This window comes from Aplysia californica, unplaced genomic scaffold (assembly GCF_000002075.1).
Source record: "Aplysia californica isolate F4 #8 unplaced genomic scaffold, AplCal3.0 scaffold00187, whole genome shotgun sequence".
Classification (NCBI taxonomy): Eukaryota; Metazoa; Mollusca; class Gastropoda; order Aplysiida; family Aplysiidae; genus Aplysia; species Aplysia californica.
The window spans coordinates 657,195-674,859 of record NW_004797457.1 but is presented as its reverse complement, the minus strand read 5'-3'; the positions used below and the strand labels follow the sequence as shown (position 1 = coordinate 674,859).

At 39.7% G+C, this 17,665-nt stretch overlaps 2 protein-coding genes across 4 annotated transcripts; one reads left to right on the top strand and one right to left on the bottom strand.

Annotated features, from left to right (window-relative positions):
• Positions 1-7,711, bottom strand: LOC101855256 (biogenesis of lysosome-related organelles complex 1 subunit 3). The gene is made up of 6 exons (XM_013082659.2): positions 7,214-7,711; positions 4,935-5,043; positions 3,714-3,807; positions 3,270-3,289; positions 1,403-1,524; positions 1-965 (listed from the first exon to the last, which is right to left on the bottom strand). The coding sequence occupies exons 1-6, from the start codon at positions 7,292-7,294 to the stop codon at positions 768-770; spliced, it is 624 nt and encodes a 207-aa protein (XP_012938113.1). The 5' UTR covers positions 7,295-7,711; the 3' UTR covers positions 1-767.
• A 1,074-nt stretch (positions 7,712-8,785) lies between these two features.
• LOC101854798 (smad nuclear-interacting protein 1) lies at positions 8,786-16,973 on the top strand. Of its 3 annotated transcripts, XR_004858553.1 has the most exons (3): positions 8,786-9,048; positions 14,729-15,717; positions 16,154-16,973. XR_004858553.1 is itself a non-coding variant. In XM_005098589.3 (2 exons), exons 1-2 carry the CDS (start codon positions 9,034-9,036, stop codon positions 15,602-15,604), a joined length of 885 nt encoding a protein of 294 aa, XP_005098646.1. In that variant the 5' UTR covers positions 8,786-9,033; the 3' UTR covers positions 15,605-16,973. The 3 variants fall into 3 exon arrangements, 2 of the variants coding, with proteins under 2 accessions (XP_005098646.1, XP_005098645.1); XM_005098589.3 differs by having other exon boundaries at positions 8,786-9,042; positions 14,729-16,973; XM_005098588.3 differs by having other exon boundaries at positions 14,729-16,973.
• The last annotated feature ends 692 nt before the right edge of the window (positions 16,974-17,665 follow it).

Here is a 17,665-nt window from a genome sequence, read left to right as displayed (position 1 = left end):
TTGATCATGGTAGTAAATGTTTTACACTAATAACACATGAAAAAAGCAAATTTGTGGGAGAAATTGCACATTAAATATAACAACAATGCAGAGATTTATGTAAGTTGATAATGCCAGCGTACACAGGAGTTCAATGTTTCCTTTCAAAAGTAGCAGCATTCTTCTGTTTCTTTCTGGAATATTTCATTTCAGCGCAGGATTGCATTACCAAGCGCTCCGTCTTTGATATGACCTCTTGTGTGTTGAGAAGAGGTGTAAAACTGTACAAAAATAGTACGTAAAAAGAAAAGGAACATTACACGAATGGGAAATGAAAGAATTTCAAAATTTATCTATATTGAAGTAAATTACAAGCAAGAAGAGTCAAATTTCTTATGTGATAAAAAGGTAGGCGGTAGAAAGAAAGGTGGAATGCAAGTGTAGAGAGCACTACATAACAGTAATATTATGCAATTTACTTACTATCCTAAACATACTGTGTAAGTCACTAAAAAATGCACGGCATTTCACTGGAATTATCAGTGGGTACATCATGTACAGAATGATAAGTTGCAACATGTTTGTACAATCTTTTCATACTCAGAAAAAGGAAATGATATTTCATACAATAAGACTTACATCACTCATCACCAGGTACAATGGAAGAAAATATGCACAGTTATATTGCTGGGAACTTTGGTATGTTTCCATAGTTTGATAGGTACTGAAAGACATTGCAATGGTCCCATCCCGTCTGAAGAGTACAGTTAAGAACAAACAAAGTATTATTAGGTGGAACTAGTGTCAGAGGCTTGCTGGGACGTGTCACTGGGTCCACCAGCAGCCTGCTGCGATGCAGGGGGAACTGTCCTCCTGCCTTGAGGTAGCTGAATATCAGGCAACAGTTTACAGGAAATTATGATGTCGGTGCGGTCATCCAGGTTGAAGAGGTCATTGGTAAGTAGCCTCAAATTGTGCGACACATCCTGTGGATGGATAAATAAGGGCAGATTCCAGAATATGGCACTATTAGTTTTTCAGTTTTCCGTAAGTAAAAAAAAAAAAGTGGTTAAAAGCAAGCCTGTCTTAATAGCTTTGTGCCTCTTTGTGTAGCATCCGATTGTCACAGTACTGAACAGAACATTTTTTATCCAGACATTGTCATGTCATCTAGGTTGAAAAGGTCATCAGTAAGTAGTCTCAAATTGTGCAACACATCTCGTGACAAGTTCTAGAATATAGTACTGATAGGTTTTCCATTTTCTATAACATCAGTTTTTTAAAAAATATTAAAAGTCAGTATGTCGTTCACCTAAGATCCCACATTCTCCTTGCTCCCAAGCTCTGGCATCTAAGATGAAGATTACTGTATACTGTATTGCTGAGTAAAAACATACTGTTTTTTCAAAAGAGACCTACAAACCTGAATGGCACCATGTGACTTTGACAGCTGCTGCGCACAGTTGGTAATATCTTTGGCAGCCGAAAGGTAGGCCTGACTTGCAATACCATTCGCATTATTGCAGAGTGATAAATTGCTTTCCCCTGAGTTGAGAAAATAAATGACAATCACATTAGAAATCAAAACAAAGCAGAAGGATAAAACAAGAAAAAGTTTACACTCAATACTAACATTGAAGGAAAACTGTGGTATACAGTCATGGATTATATCATGCTGATGAAATAGACATATATACAGCCTCAGCTCTCAATAACATATACAAATCACCTCAATAGCTTGGTGGAGGGGCAGAGGTTTTGTATCAGCAGAGAAACGGCACACTAGTAAGGTGTGAAAACAGCAAACATGAATGATCCATGCAATATTTCTATCCTGACTTTCCTCCTTCTGACCTTTTTATGTCTAAGAGTAAAAGAGTCCTAAACTTATACGGTAGAACATGACTATAGCAGAACCCGCTGCATCGGGACCATCCTTACAGCGGGACCTTACTGGAAGCTCCTTTTTTTGTCTATGTAGACTCAATTAACTGAGCTTGGGCAAAAAAAAGCCCGAACTTCAATACAGCGGGAGAGGTCGAGCAAGCTCTAACTGGGGGAAGGGGGTAGGGGGGTGAGGGGGCAGGGCTGTAGGTGGGCTCCAAACAAGCAGTCAGCGGTGCAGCGTTGTGATTGACCAGTCCAGTGATGAGTGAGGTGGGGCAAGTGGCAGAGAGTAATGGTGCGGAGAGATGCTTTATGTGAGCCACTCCAAAAGTGATGTGCCATAGGCCTAGGCTAGGCCAAAAAGACAGTAAAATAAGAGGAGAACGTGCAGTGTGTGATTTTTCGGTATTTCTCCTTTGCATTCTTATAGTGGGAACTTGCCTACAGCAGGCTTTTTGTTCTGGAACTAAAAGTCCTTCTATAGCCATGTTCTACTGTACAAAAGCAAAACAACTCTGAAATATCATCAGACAGAAAACCAAACAAAACAAAACTGGCAAAAGCAATGTATTTCCTAACCCAACGAATCTGAGGGTATTTTTAGTATGTTCTACTGTGCTCACCAAATGCACACTTCAGCATGCAGTGGTATTAATTTTGCTTCTCTTCTTTGTCTTAAAATTTACATTATACCAGAAGCTAGTCTTCTGAACATAATATTTTTTACAAAGACGAGACATGTTTTTTGAAGGTGATGTACCTGCAGTTTTGAACTGTTGAAAAAACAGTATTAGTAACCTTTAACTTCTACCAAATTGAAATTGGGCTTTTTTCTCTTACACAATCTTTCAAAACAATAGGATCTTCAAAAAGTAATGGGCCACTGAAGTTCCTGACATGCAGTTCAAGTTAACATCCTCAGATATGCTCTGCAGGCACAAAATAAAGCTGATAGTAGTGATAGGTACAGAAATTATAAATTATTTCTTCTTCACATCTTCTTTGTGATTGTAAATGAGTTGCAGAAGTAAACTACATGTAGTTTCTACAAGTAAATAATAGATAATTATAGACAAGTGCCTATGCAGTCGAAAAAACAAGGCCCAGTTTTTTCTTGTTATACCAAAATTGCATAGCTTCAGCTGCTGTGGGAAGCCCCCTGTGCATGTGATAACTAAAGAACTATGGACCCCATCTTGGCAAAATGAACCCATAAGTAAGAATACAAGATAACTTTAAGAACAAGTAGATCCAAGCAATTTATTCATATAACTCTTGGTGGAAATGAGTGGGAGAAAAAAAAAATCCTGCCGAAGCTGTATGATCATGGTCTAAATGATGCATTCTTGCAATTATAACAGTAATATTGAAATTAAATGAGTTAAAATACTACATATACTTACATAATTTGCGATTCAGCACTCTGAGGAAAAAGGTATGGAAGAACTCAAAGATAGCAAACACATGGAAATTTGCATCACACTTGAACTCGAAGAGTTAAGAATAGTTATGCAATGAACTTGCAATCTAAAAGGATAATCAAGTGCTTGAGGGAAAATTGCCAAGATGGCAATTCCATTGTTTTAAGAATAAAGTGTCACCATGTCCAATGGAGAGTGTCCAAATTAAGCACTTTAATTTTGAAATCACCCACTCTCCCATCCCTTGAAAAGCTCTGATTTCAAGAGATTATAAAATAGAAAAAGTCATGGAATTTGTTAAGGAAACACTTCAAAGATATTTACAGAAATTAAGTGACCAGAGAACTTAAGGTAACACATGAAACAACAGGTGAGCACAAACAGAAGGGTAGCAAAGTAAATATTGTATATATACATAATACTCACGTGTCATACTTTGGTTTCCATGCCTGTCTTGGAGCAAGAGTGGGAACATTAGTGATACTGTCTATAGACTCGTACGATGAAGAATGTTCATTTACTGAAAAAGAAAAAGAACATATAAGCAGATTAGAGATTTTTCTCTTTTGTATTAAATGTACACACCATTGATAAAACTTTGATATTGGAGTTGATAACACAATGACTTGGCCTTTGCTCAGATGGAGCAGGAGCACTGGTTTACTCTCCACTTAATCAGCAGAGGGCAAGTTTTGAAGCCCAATAAAATTAGGATAGCTTACTTGATGGATGAAGCTAGAATAGAAAACAAGCATGAAGCCACAAATCTAAAGTGAACAACTGGCCAAAGAAGTGAAAACTATGATTTTGATTTAATCGATAAGCAAGGGTGAATAGTAGTAACAGAAAAGTTATTTTCAAAAAGAGAAAGAGCACACACATCAGCGTCCTCCACCTTCGAAACTAGTCATCGGGAGACAGAAAAGCAGATTCTTAAACTTATTGGCAGCGTGAAAAATCATTTAAGTAAATAGCTGCAACCTCCCTTGAACCCCATTTTTTTGTGGTCAAGACATCCATCTGAGTCTGAGGTTGAAAATAAAGTTTCTCTTCCTTCAGTTTCTGAAAGTTGGCAGCTTTCAGGGTATTATTAATGACTAAAAATAGGTTACACAAGACCTAGCATGTGAAATGTGATCTTATCAGTTCTGGTCACAACAAACAGAAAGAAGTCGCCTCCCCCCTTTTTTGTTCTTTTCATTAACACTCTGCTTAACACAAACAAATCTCTGATCAAATGATGTTTATCTTATTAATTTCCATTACTTTCAATTTCCACAGACAGCTACTCTGTTTAAAATTGCCCCCCCCCCCCCCCCCCCCCCAATTATTTACTTACAGACAAAGAGGAAGTGAAAGTGGCCATGTAAAATAGGTCGCTTAAATCTAATTGGATTATAGAGCCCAGTGTATAAATAGTATAAGAGAATTTTACCTACCTGTCCAGATAGATATGAGAAATATCTCAAAATGATTTGAATCTTTCCTAATAATGTCAGAGTCTTTAAGCATTGTTTGGGTGAAGAGCATCAAATACAAGCAAAAGTTATGGTGTTCAGCTATATATGCAGGTTAACGATAAAAAATGCTAACCGTGCACGATTAAAATGGGAAAAATAAACTAGAGTTACATCAGTGAAAAATTACATGATTTAATAGGTGGCAAAGCAGGTGGAATGGATTTTCCACTCGAGTCTAGTTCTTCTTCCTCAGACTCAGATGCCTCTCCTTCAACCACCACAGCTCTCGGCTCCGACTGGAACAAAAAACAAAAGAAAAGTATAAATCTGAAAAAAGGTAGATTTTGAACGAAGTATCAAAAGTACTTTGATGAGCGTGAAAAAGAACAATTCATGGAACAACTTAGCTTGGATAGTTTTATCACTATTCAGCCTCATGCATTTCCCACTTTATGGAATAAGACCCATAGCAGGTTAATTCAAAGCAGACTTGTTGTAGGCTACAAATACAAATCTACTATCCAGAACAATGCGTTTTCAACATAAAAAAACAATGACATTGATCGCTCTAAATCGTAAATCTATAATCTACAGTCTACTGGACCTTCCCTGCCCTACAATTAAACCACTCTCATATAGACGGTACACCTGTACTGGATCAGTAAGTTATTTCATGGGATGCATTAACTTGCAAAAATTTGGGAACAGAAATGTAATTTTAACAGGTCAGACAAAATGCAGACACACACATGTTCAATGTTACGACCTCAATAAAATAAGCATTTTTTACAGCAGCCTTCAGTATTGACATTCTTTTGTTCAATCCCTTGCCAACCATAATAAAAAGTGTTTGGGTTTCATGTCACTTTCAACATTATTTGGTTCTTTAAGGAGAATGGACCTCCGACTTTGATGTAACCCATCTGCAATAGAACAGAGCCAGATGGGTTGAGAGCCTTGAAAACTCCACAAAACAACCTGAGTTCAAGAACATCCTAGCTGGTAGGGCAGTATGTTTTTATTTTGGTCATTTTATTTTTTAATTACTTTACCTCAGGGAATGTCCCTCTAAGGTAAAATACAATCTGGGGAGGCAGGGGGTTATCCAGTTTTTCCCCATAACTTCATGTTTGCAATTATGTTTGAAATTATCATGGAAATACAGTGGAATCCAGTTATAATGAGAGGGAGGGGACTAGAGCGAAATGTCCGTTATAGCAAGATTCTCGTTATATAATAAGGGATCCAGAGCTAAATTCAAGGGGAATAACAAAGTAGGCCTTATCTATGAGCTTGGTGTTCTGTTTATTTCTTTTTGTTATCTCCCCAGATGATAAGTTTGTTCAACATGACCTCTTGGTCTTACTTGATCAAAAATTGAATCAGGTTTCTTTCTCTAGTGCTAGCGATGTTGACAGCTTGGCATTGGCGATAAAAGAAGGAAAGGGCTCTAGGTTAACTCGTCTGCTGTGTTGTCCCCCACCCCGCCACACCCAGTGTTGCATTCTGTCTGCTTGCTCACGTCACACATTTGTTCCATCCATCACAGCACTGTGACCTCTCCATCCCCGCTTCAGAGAAGTAAGAGACATGGTAGGCCAAGATAATCTAGGCTGGCCTATCACACGATGTGTTCTGCTTGTCTGTGCATGCCACACCCTCCCCATTCATTCACTCCGGCCTTCATTGTTGGCACACATGGGCTCTCCCATTCTTTGTTTCGCTAGATCACCAACAAGTTTCTCAACTGTCGAGGTTTTACATATTATAATTGGCCTATGCTCTGTGCACGGCAACAGCAATATTCCGCTATAACCGATTCGCACGTTTGTCTGATTGCGCAAATGCAGTATTTTATTTACAAAAATAAAGTAGGGAAAAAACCAGGTTATAGATTAGTGTCTTTTTATAACAGACTTCTCGTTATTTCAGGACTTCGGTAAGATTGAAGAATACCGGACCAGCGGACTGACTTTGCCTATGTCTCAACCTTAGGAATTCATAATTTTCCCGTTTTTAATATATCTCTCAATGGAGAATCTCGGACCGGTAGATCTATTCATTAAAATTTTGTCAGGGGGGAGACCCCCCTGAACCCCCCCTTCCCCCTCCTCCACCCCAACCACCTGCCCCACTTTCTCGCGCAATAATGTACAAGTGGTCCGGTATTCTTCAATCTTCCCAGGACTTCACTGTAATTGATTTACAACAGTTATATTGACCATGTGTATGATCTGCAGCAAAAAATACATCCATTTGAGCAATTTGACCCTCAAAAGCACATTATTACATGATAGTATGATAGATCTATAGTATATATATATTTCAGTGTACCCCCTTGCCAACTGTTATGATGTACCATTGGGCTATTAGAGTAGAAGTTTGAAATTCAGAGCCATATCATATTCATACTATTTAGGCCTATGGTTCTCAAACCAAAAAAACAAAGTAAATAAATAAAGTTACCAGCGAAGAGGACGACAACTCTTCTTCTTCATCTGACTCTGAAGCTTCACCCTGAACAACAGTTTTGTATTGACTTTCCATTTGAGCAAGCAGGTCTTGCAACAGCAATATTTTTGAAATATCAGCCTTTAAAAGTTAACGTATTGATGGGTAGATCTAGATTCTAGTAGGCTATAGAAGATTTTCTCAGGGTCTTGATTCTCAAGGTTCACGCAGCAGAAGAGGGCTTTGAAATTGAATTGATGAGGACACTGTGTTCTGTTCCGAAACTTCATTCACCGGCATCAGCACAGTATGAACTGATAATTTGGGCTTTAAAGTCATGAAGATGGTCATTTATTACTTGGAATAAAAGTGAAATTTTATGCACAAGACAGTAATGCAGCATAGACTTGAAACATTGATTAATGAAATCTAAAAAACCCCCAACACAATCACTTCAGCAGAGGCAGAGGAGTCGAAAGTCGTCAGCTGACTTTGCTGTCCACTGGAGTAGCCTTCCCTGATAAACAAATAAACTTTCTGTCCAGGTTTTGTTTTGGATGAATTCCAGGATGGTGCAAAACGTGAACGTCCCAAAGACCCTCCTGTAGATTGTAGATCTTAGGCCTAAAGATTTAAATTTAAGTTTGTCAACAGCGTGTATTGCATCAACTCGCTGAGCGCCCCCCCCCTAAAAAGTGGAATCAAGTTGCCCCCCCCCCAAAAAAAAAGTTACTTTCAAATTTGTATTGTTCCAATTTTAGCTTTAGTCAATACATGTAGATCTAACAGCGATAATCAGCTTTTGAAGATATTTATAATTTTTTTTGTGTGTGTGCTTGTCCACTTGACGGTCTACTGCGAAGTTTCTGTTCTACTTAAAGTTAGTCTACCATCAGACCAGTCTGGCAATATTCCACTTGAAGGCCTATACCAGTTTACTACTATCCACAACCCCATCACGAACCCCCTCATTCAGATGGTATCCAACCCCTGCTGATTTGTACAGGATCTATCGCCCTTCTTCAACACACATTCTTTAAAAAATTTTGTTTAATCGTTTGTCTTGTGGGGGGGGGGGGGGGGGGTGTAGTCTGAGCCTAGACTTTCTTAGATCTAAGAGATAATAAGAGCATAGTTACTCTCTTTGGCAAAGTAACCAGGGCACCTTGCATTTAATCTATGGGAATTGAACCTCCGGATCATTGGGCGTCCCAACTCTTTAAAAACAAATTTCATAGGCTATAAAAAATAATTATAACCGACAAGAACGCAAATACCATGGAGTCCGGGTGTTAGCTGTTTTCACAAAACGGTAATTCTTTCAACATCTCCAGTTTTGTTTTGGGTTAACTTTTGGGCGCAAGAAAAGAGATGTAGTGTTTCATTTTAAAGGTGCACCCCCCCCCCCCATAAAAAGCAATAAAAATAACTCACAAAAAAAAAACAAGTTAAGCTTTGACTTTTAAATAAAAAGACCAGTTCACTATCGGAATGAACGCAATCACTTCTTTCTCCTGTGAAATTAGTCAAATTCGGAATTGGGGTACAAAAGTCTTTACAAACTGCGAATATAGACCTTGATCGCAATCTACTTCCGTTTACTTTGTTACCACTTTGCCACTTTCCCACGATTGTCGATTAGATCATAAGTCGTGCAGTCGTGAGGAAATCGTTTTTAACTTGTTTTTCTTCGGCTCGGGTTACTGTGTTCAGAGGAGTCCAATAATTAATGCATAAGGCAGGGTATTGTGTCAATTTCACGTGTTACCGATTCAGATGAAACCCATCCCAGTGAACTACTGAGAGGTCCAAAGAAATCTGAATTTTGAAAGAAAATGGACCGTGTAAGTGTAAGTGTAATTTTGGTGGCATGGTAGATCTAGATCTAGTTTATATTTATACAATTATTGTATGTTTCTATTTTGGCTTTGGTTAGAAGGTGCTGGATCGTTGGATGTTTGGTACTGATAATAAGGATGAACAAACGTCAACAAACTCTAGGCCATGCCAAAGAGAATGGCCACCTTTATTCTCACCCGGAGTGAGAATAGTGAAGGCGAGTCTTTTGTGGCTATTCTCACCCGGTGCGCGTTCACCAAATTTTGCGTTCACCCTAAACCACAGAATTCTACACTGTGATAACAGAAAAATTGTAGAATTCTGTGCCGTGAACAAACGTTCCATTACAACTGTAGCCTACTAAAAGCGTACAATTTTGTCTGTGGGCAGTGGAGAGAGAAAGAGAGAGAGGAGTAGCGCGAGAATTTCCGGGCAAAACAAAATGGCGACCCGCGTAGTTCGGCTCGATTCGAAAAGTTAAATAGCCGTAACATCTTTGTAGACAACCAAATTAATTTACTTTTGTGTTTTAACATCATTTTTTAACTTTGTTTTGGTAAATTTGATCGTCCACACCGATAGACAGTATTCAGAAAGAGACGGAGAGAGAGAGAAGAGGGGAGGAGTTGATCTTGCGAGAACTTCCGGGCGGGTGAGAATAGCCACTTTCAAAGAGAATACATAACAAGATAGATGGTTCACTCAGCCAAAAAAATGTCCGCTCATTGCTTCAGATGGCACTGCAGTCTTTGTTTTGAAGCTCTCTTTTGTTTCAGATTCTTCACAAGAAGAATAGGAATAGCACCCTCTTGCGTGCCCAGATCGACTGCTGTTCATCAGCTGTTTGGGTTCTTTCAGTGCGGATTTTTATTTAAAAAAATTTTAATGGCTTCTCGCCTCTCATTCTAAAGTCAAATTAAACGAGGATAACGGTCGCCACACAAGCAGGGTAACTCTGTTTGCAAAGGGTGCGCTTTTTCGGACAGGGCGCCACCGGAATTTGAGGACGCTCTACTCTGTAAATCGAAGTGACTATTTCTCAGAACGCTCGGGATAATAAACTTGAACTCCGAACGGTTTCTAATTTCTAGTTTGTTGGTTATTTGTGAGAGTTAGGCGTCATCTTTCATTCTGCCATTCTGCGAGGACTGGGAAGAAGCTTTTTTGGGGGGGAGTGTATACAGACCCGGTTTAAAAACTGGGAACAAAGTCAAGTGGTATACATGCCCGGTAGGGGAAATCTTTTGTGATTTCGGAAAGTGTCAGCGCCCTCTTCGTTCAGGGTAGACCTATGTTCTTCTAGATCTATGGCCTAGGTCTTGATCTAGACAGACAGACCTAGATAGATCATTGATCTAGTTTCGAGTCCTAGATCTAAATCTAAATGAAGATTGCGGATGTCTTTTCGATGAACGATGATTTTTCCTCTGCTTTGGAGTTGGAGGAAACACAATGTGAAGAAAAGAACAATACTATAATTTCAATCGAGCAGTCACCCTCTCTATTTCTCTGTCTCTCTCCCCTCTTTTCTGCCAGCCTCTCTCTCTCTCTCACACACACACACACACACACGCTACCGGGTCTGGGCGCTGAAACTTTCCGAAATCACAGAAGATTTCCACTACTGGGTCTGTATACTTCGAGACTTTGTTCCTGGTTACTGGGTCTGAATACACTTCGTTTTTTTTTTTCCTCGAATTCTATTTCTAGAGCTAGAAATTTCTAGTTTTCTGAATATATTCAGATACTTCAGTTGTAGTTGGGGCAACGTTCCAGGACTAAACATTGTCATGATGTACTTCATGTGACAATGCCTTCAAAAGGTACTGCGAGAAAACAAGACTGCTCAACTTTGGCAGTAACCTATTGTGCATTTTCATTTAGTCACCTCTATTTAAAGCAAAAACTAAATCACCCCCCCAAAAATAGCTCTTTAGATTCTAGTAGGCTTAGGCTAGGCCTAAAAGTAAAAGGAGAGGAGAGCGTGTAGTATAATTCCTGATTCAGTGAATTGCGATTGTTGATGCTCATAGGCATACGCACACATCCACTTCACCAGTTTTACAGTAGACCTACTGGTACGATAGACAGCACTGGCAACAAGACCGAAGAAAAGATGGCGTCCCACAAAGACAAAAGTGCTTCTCACTTGAATTAAAGGCCGAGACAATCAACGAAGTTGACAAGACATAGCTGCCACTTTCCCGCTAAATAGCGGAAACTCCGCTTTATCTAGCTTTTCCCGCTACTTTCCTCCTTCCATCGCTGGACCGCTCTCGGTCGCAAATTGCGATACTTTTTTTACACGCGGAAAATACCGAACCGGGAGAGAGAGGAAAACGCAGCTTGTGCATGACGCATGTCTGCCCGTAGCTTTCTACTTCCGTCTTCTAGGCCTAGTGCTAGTTTCACTTTGTTTATTGTGGAGCAACGAAGTGTCGATCGGGCATCGGGACGTTAGCGCGCCGAGTTGTCATTGAAAACGGCGGAAATTCGAGAGAAATTGATGCAGAATGCAAAAACAAAAGAAAAGGAGCTGGAATGAGAAAGAAGCAGCCGGTGTGCGACTTGAAAAGTTCATTAGAAAATTGAACAAGCCGCTTGCTGCACTTTGCGTTTGGTGTGATAAAGAAATCGCGGCCCGCGGCACTCTTGTACAATTGCGGTCCCGTTTGTTTACATGACGGCTATTGTGGCTGTTGAAGTGAATCTAGATCTAGATAATCTATCTCTAGATATAATCTATATTTTCACATGTTTAGATATCTAGATCTAGATTAGATAGCCTAAGCTATCATTTTAATTCAATTTAGATCTACACACTACAGGGGCACTACCAAGTTAAGTGCGAACGGGACCGCAATTGTACAGGAGTGCTCAGTACTGCGGCAAAGGTGTTGCCTCCTTGATCCAATACTGCGCGTGCTCTACATCGATGTACAAGTTTAAAGTGAAAGGAATCTTTTTATAAGACACAAGCTGGCAACAAACACTGGATTTTTAGTCACCAATTCCAAACTGTGTCAAATTGACTCAAATGCTTGTTTGTCAACTTACTGCCTTCTGTTGTTTTTTTTTGTGTTTTTGTGGGGGTTTTTTTGGGGGGGGTTCAAATACATTTTAATTCAGTTGCCTATGGTTAACAAATTTGACAGTATTCCCTTCCAAAACCATAGGCTAGGTTTTCCAGTATATATTGCCTCTGAATCTCAATGGTTTTACTCTGGCCTTCGGAGAGCGCGCATACGCCTTCGCATGAATTTCCTCCTTTTTTGAAATTCCTGAGTGGCAGCTATGACAAGAAAAGGAAGACTAATCTATTTTAAAAGCGCAAATTTTATTGATATGGAAGGGAGATGATCATGTGGATTTTTAGAAATTTTTCGGTAATTTCTCCTTTGCATTCCTGTAGCGGGAACTCGCCTGCTGCGGGATTTTTCTTGCAGAACCAAATGTCCCGCTCTAGCCGTGTTCTACTGTAATAGTGTAGTTGTAGCAGTAATCCGTGGATTTTAAAGATGAGAAAACCTTAGAAGACATTAGAAACTCTGGTTTGGTTTGCTTCTTATCAAACATCTTTATCTCCCTTCCTTCTTTTTTGTGTTTGTTACTCTCTTGTAATACGTCTAATCTTTGGCACTTATATGACCTTATTGTATTGGAAGTGCTGTAAAACTCTTACTATTTAAAACAAACAAGACACACTAGAAGATTTGGCTTAATCCTCTAGCAAAGGCCAAGTCAAGAGCATTCTCTTCCAGTGAAAAACCAGCTGGCAACAGAATCGTTTTGAGCTCATTTCTCTGCCTTGGCTCAGGAGGCCTCGACTTCGGAGTCCAAGATAACTAAGTCAAAATGCTAGCCTGTAGCAGTATGTTGGAAGTACAAAAGACTGCCACCCATTGTCTTGGAGTAAAGTAGCCGTCTGACAGTGTCATTCATTATTATTATGTAAAATAAAAAAAAATTTCGTCTCTAAAATGTCTCCTTTCACCTTTTTTCCTCCTCTCTTGCAATATTTTGTCTTCTTTCGTCTCCACTTTCTTCCCCCACCCCCTTACCTTCTTTACCCCCTCCACTGGGCTCCTGACTCTTTCTGCAACTTTTCTACTGCTACTCCTTGGCTCCTTCTTACTGAGCACTGCCTTTCAGCTACACCCCTGATCTTCTGGTAGGAAAGATCTGCACCTAGTCTTCTCGGACAAGGACGAAAAATTTCGGAGGTCCCGTTTGCAAGTTGCGCATGTCAAAGATCCCTTTGTGGTCCAAAATCGATAATAGTAGGCTTCGGCCGCCACCTGGGCAAAATTCTAAATTTCCTACCAACTGAAAATGTTTGGTGTGTCCCGCGTGCCCATATGACCTTATGCAGTTGCGAGCGCCGTAAAACACTTTTTAGAAAATAAAAACATTCATATAGGCCTATCTTGTGAATTGATCGCTTTTAAAGCACAAGTAAGGGGGCTATCCCGAAAAATGCTGTTTTGAGAAAATCGAAGGTAAAGTTTTTGCCCCTTGTTCAGTTTCTTTAAAAGACAAGGAGAGTTTTCTCTATAAAACTAAACACATATAAACACACAAATGAAACAAAACTTCTCCTATAGTTAGGGCAATGGCCACTTATGGTGCAGGTCAAGATTTCTGAAAACCCCCGAAATCTAAAATAGCCCGCTTGTCCTTAAAAGCGATCAATTGTAATGCGCATTTAGCATTTTTTTATACTAAAAAATACATGAGGTGGGAAATGGTCGTTTGAACACAGGTGATTGTCTCACAAGACAAGTGGCTGTTAGAGCAGGTTTGACTGTACCACATATTTTAGCTAATTTAGGCCAGAGCAAGGCAGGCACAGAACTTTCTAATATAATTGTCTTACAAGGACTGGCAGATGCTTGCAAGAACTTGGATATTTGGTCACACTTTTCCTTCGTACTTACTTTCAGTTTCGGTACTTCACGTCCTATCGTGATGTTTCTTACTGTTCTTCTTGATAATTTACCACCAGATAGTCTAACAACTATTTCACTTGATAGTCAGTCTAGTCTATTACAGTCCACAATACTTTACATTTTCCCCCTGCGTGTGTACAGGCTTGGGACTGTCAATGGCTGTACTAAAAATAATTTGGTCTTGAAAAGGATAGTAAAATGTTTTCTGCCCCCCCCCCCCCATTTCTTGAAAGTAATGCATCAGGGTGTGAGAGTGATAGTGTATTAAATAACCCCTTGCATGCCTATTGTAGACCACATTACTGCATACGCCAAGTGGACCAGCACTGAATTGTTTACTTCTGTTTAGTGAATGTTTGGAGAATGTGGATTTGGATATGGGGTATCACATAGGTGTTCTTAAAATATTTCTTCAAAGTGAGTGTTCTCATTCTAGATTCTGAGGGTAGTGCTGCCAGGAGACAAGTTCACTTATATCTGAGGTGCAGTTTCATTTTGTTCATTTTCCTGTACAGGCTACAGGATGGCCCTCTTATCATACTGAAAAGGTTTTTTTGGTATTGTCATTTTAGTTTTAAACAGCAATTATGTTTCCTAAAATGGGCCCTGTATTTAAAATATTGAAAAAAAAAGCTATCAAAATAAATCTGTGAAACTTTTTTTTTCAAAAATCTTTTTTTTTTTTTTAGATCTCTTTACCTAACGTTTCTAAATGAATACCACTTTTTTTTTCTGTTGCCAGAAACACCACAAACGTCACCGGGGGGCAAGTCCATCTGACAATGAAAGTCGGAGTAAAAAGCACCACAAACATCACCACGAGAAAGAGAAGTCTGGCAGACACAACTCCAGCGATGAGGAAGACGACAGACGATCCCGGCGTCATAAAAAGCAGCACCACCACAGAGATAGAGATTACGACCCGGACAGGAAAATTAAACAAGAGAAGGACGAGGAGAATTTCAGTCAACAGCAGAGGGAAAGATCTCAGCATGACCACCAGCGGAGGGAGAACCGGAGGGACAGAGACCGCCAGGGTGGAGATTTCGGAATGAATACAGAGACAAAAGTGAAAACAGAGGAAGGGGAGGAGGACAAAACAGAAGAGGAGAAACAGAAACCGAACTTTGAACTTTCTGGCAAGCTGACAGAGGATACAAACACCTTTAGGGGAGTAGTCATCAAGTACAATGAACCACCAGAGGCTATGATGCCGAAACGTAAGTGGCGACTGTACCCTTTTAAGGGAGAGACATCATTGCCAGTCCTGCACATTCATAGGCAAAGTGCGTTCTTGCTCGGTCGTGACCGTCGAATAGCGGACATTCCTGTAGACCACCCGTCTTGTTCCAAGCAGCAAGCTGCTCTTCAGTTTCGAGCCATGCCGTACACCAGACCTGATGGCTCGTCAGGTCGTAGAGTCAGGCCATACATCATAGACCTTGAGTCGGCAAACGGCACTTATGTCAATGGAGAAAAGATAGAAGCCAAACGATATTACGAACTGAAAGAGAAAGATGTGATAAAATTTGGTTTCAGCACTCGAGAGTATGTAGTGCTGCATGACAGTGTGGATACTTCAGAACTTGGTGTTGGAGAGGACATGGAAGAAGCGTAAAAGTGTTTGAATGTGTTTGTGACATCTTTGGCTTCTGATGACAGCTTCTTTTCCAGACATTGATTAGAAACCTGCAGAAATCTAATGGAACTCCTGTGTATGGGTACTAGAATGTGAGTCCCGTCATTAGCCTTTACTGTTCAAATTCAGAGTTAATGGTTCGCTGCTCGTCTCAGGGACTGATCTTTGCTTACATTTCTGACTTCTGGCTATGGCTTGTCCCCAGACATATCGGTGTCAGTTGTGCAGAGGTTAGGTGCTTCACCATTGCATGAGGAAAAACAAGTTTGATTCTTGTGGGGAGATAATTTTTATCGAGTATTTTGGTCTGTCTGGTGGACGTTGTATCCCTTACAGCCTTGGTTTTCTTTAACAGGCAGGGTTGAAGTCCGCCTCTTAAATGATGTAAATTATGTCAATGGGGGTATAAAACACCTGCATTTTATAGCTAGGAGAATTGTGATTGGGCTTGTCATCTTGACCATTACAGGATAAACGGAGGTGTACTGTAATTTCAGATAATACGTTGCTGCCCTTCTGTTTTTCCAGTTGATCAAGAGGAACTTCTGGGTCACTCATCTGTGTCAGATGTGTGGAGTGGATCCATAGCAAGTCTGACTCTTCACTGTCAAAATGAAACACGGTACATCACTTTCTTTTGAACAATGTCATCTGCTGTACCTGCTTTAATCAGAGTTTTGACTGCCCCTCCCTTTTTATCCACTGTGAGTTTGAGACAATATTTTGCTTTTGTTTCATATTTTTTCTGTATGTTGATGGCAGGGGACATGAAAGAAGATGGCCGGGGTACAGTTGTTGTTATGGGGAAGAGGAAGGGGGTTTGGTTGATTGTCTCCATGCTAGAGCAGCTGGAATTGGAAAAAGAACTACCAGGCCGTAATCAGGCAAGGTTGGTGGTCAAGTGTTATCGTCAAAGTTAGATCTGTTTGGTGGCAATGAAAATAGGCTACTCTGCACCATGGGTATTCATTGTTATCATCATTATGTGCCACATCTGTGACAGACATCGCAGATCATGGTTCTCCTTTATTATTATTATTACGATGGAAAATGTTCTTTTCCTTTGCAAGTCAAGAAATTAAGCACTGCTATGATATAATTTGATGTGTTGATGCTGTAATGCTGTGTAAATGATTTTTTAGCTTTTGTGTTTTTGTGAACCAGGGAGTGCTTGGTTTAGTTTTGTCTTAGTGATTAGTGTGTTAATGAAGTCATTTCACTTTCTAAAGTGAGCAGGCTCTTAATTAGGCAAATGAAACCTCAGTTCAAAATATTTTTTTAATATATTTTTTTTTAAAGGGGATTAAGTAAGGTAAAAATAGAGCATGTCAAAACAATATTTAGTAAAGAAAAAAATGTTTGATGTGAAGTTTCAAATTTAGAGAGGGGGAGGGGGGGGGGGAGGGATTGGTTAGTACAAGATGAGTTGAATAATATCTGTATTATTAGTAAGAATGATGATTCCGTTCAGTTTGTACTTGTTGTCGTGAATTTTTATGTTTTTTGAAATGTTATTTTAGTTGACCTTAGCTGCACTAGTCGTTATTTATGTAGGTGTCCTCTGTTCACCAGCCTTAGGTTCCAGGATTGACTTGAAATATCATATTTGAAATCTTGGAGTGCTCAAGTCCTTTTGTCATCAAACTTAATGAAGAACTTCTTTTTATTTTTATTTACTTCTTTTTCACTTTGGGGAACTGTAATCTTGAATATCCAGACTGTATGTCTCTACTCATTGAGAGGTCATTGTTATTCAACCGACGTCTTGTTTAGCGATGATGTGCTTCAACTTTGTGCATAGGAGACCTGAGTTTGATTCCCAAGTGGGGAGAATTTTTTATTGAGTACCATATCTCTGTCTTTCTGCTAGGATGTTGTATTCCTTTCTACTCCGGTTGGTTCTGACAGGCAGGGTTGAAACCAGCTTCCTATATAGTCTAAATTGGGTTGATGGGGGTGTGAAAACGTCTATACCTCTATATCGATACTCCTGTTTTGATTTAGTTTACGAAACTGCATTGTGCTTAATTAAGTGGGCGT

Coding starts and splice junctions, on each gene's coding strand:
- LOC101855256 (XM_013082659.2), bottom strand. CDS start 7,294: ATGGAAAGTCAATACAAAACTGTTGTTCAGGGTGAAGCTTCAGAGTCA. Junction 3,808..4,934: donor TTTGCCACCTATTAAATCAT/GTAATTTTTCAC, acceptor TTTCTTTTTCAG/TAAATGAACATTCTTCATCG. Junction 966..1,402: donor AGTCACATGGTGCCATTCAG/GTTTGTAGGTCT, acceptor ATCCATCCACAG/GATGTGTCGCACAATTTGAG.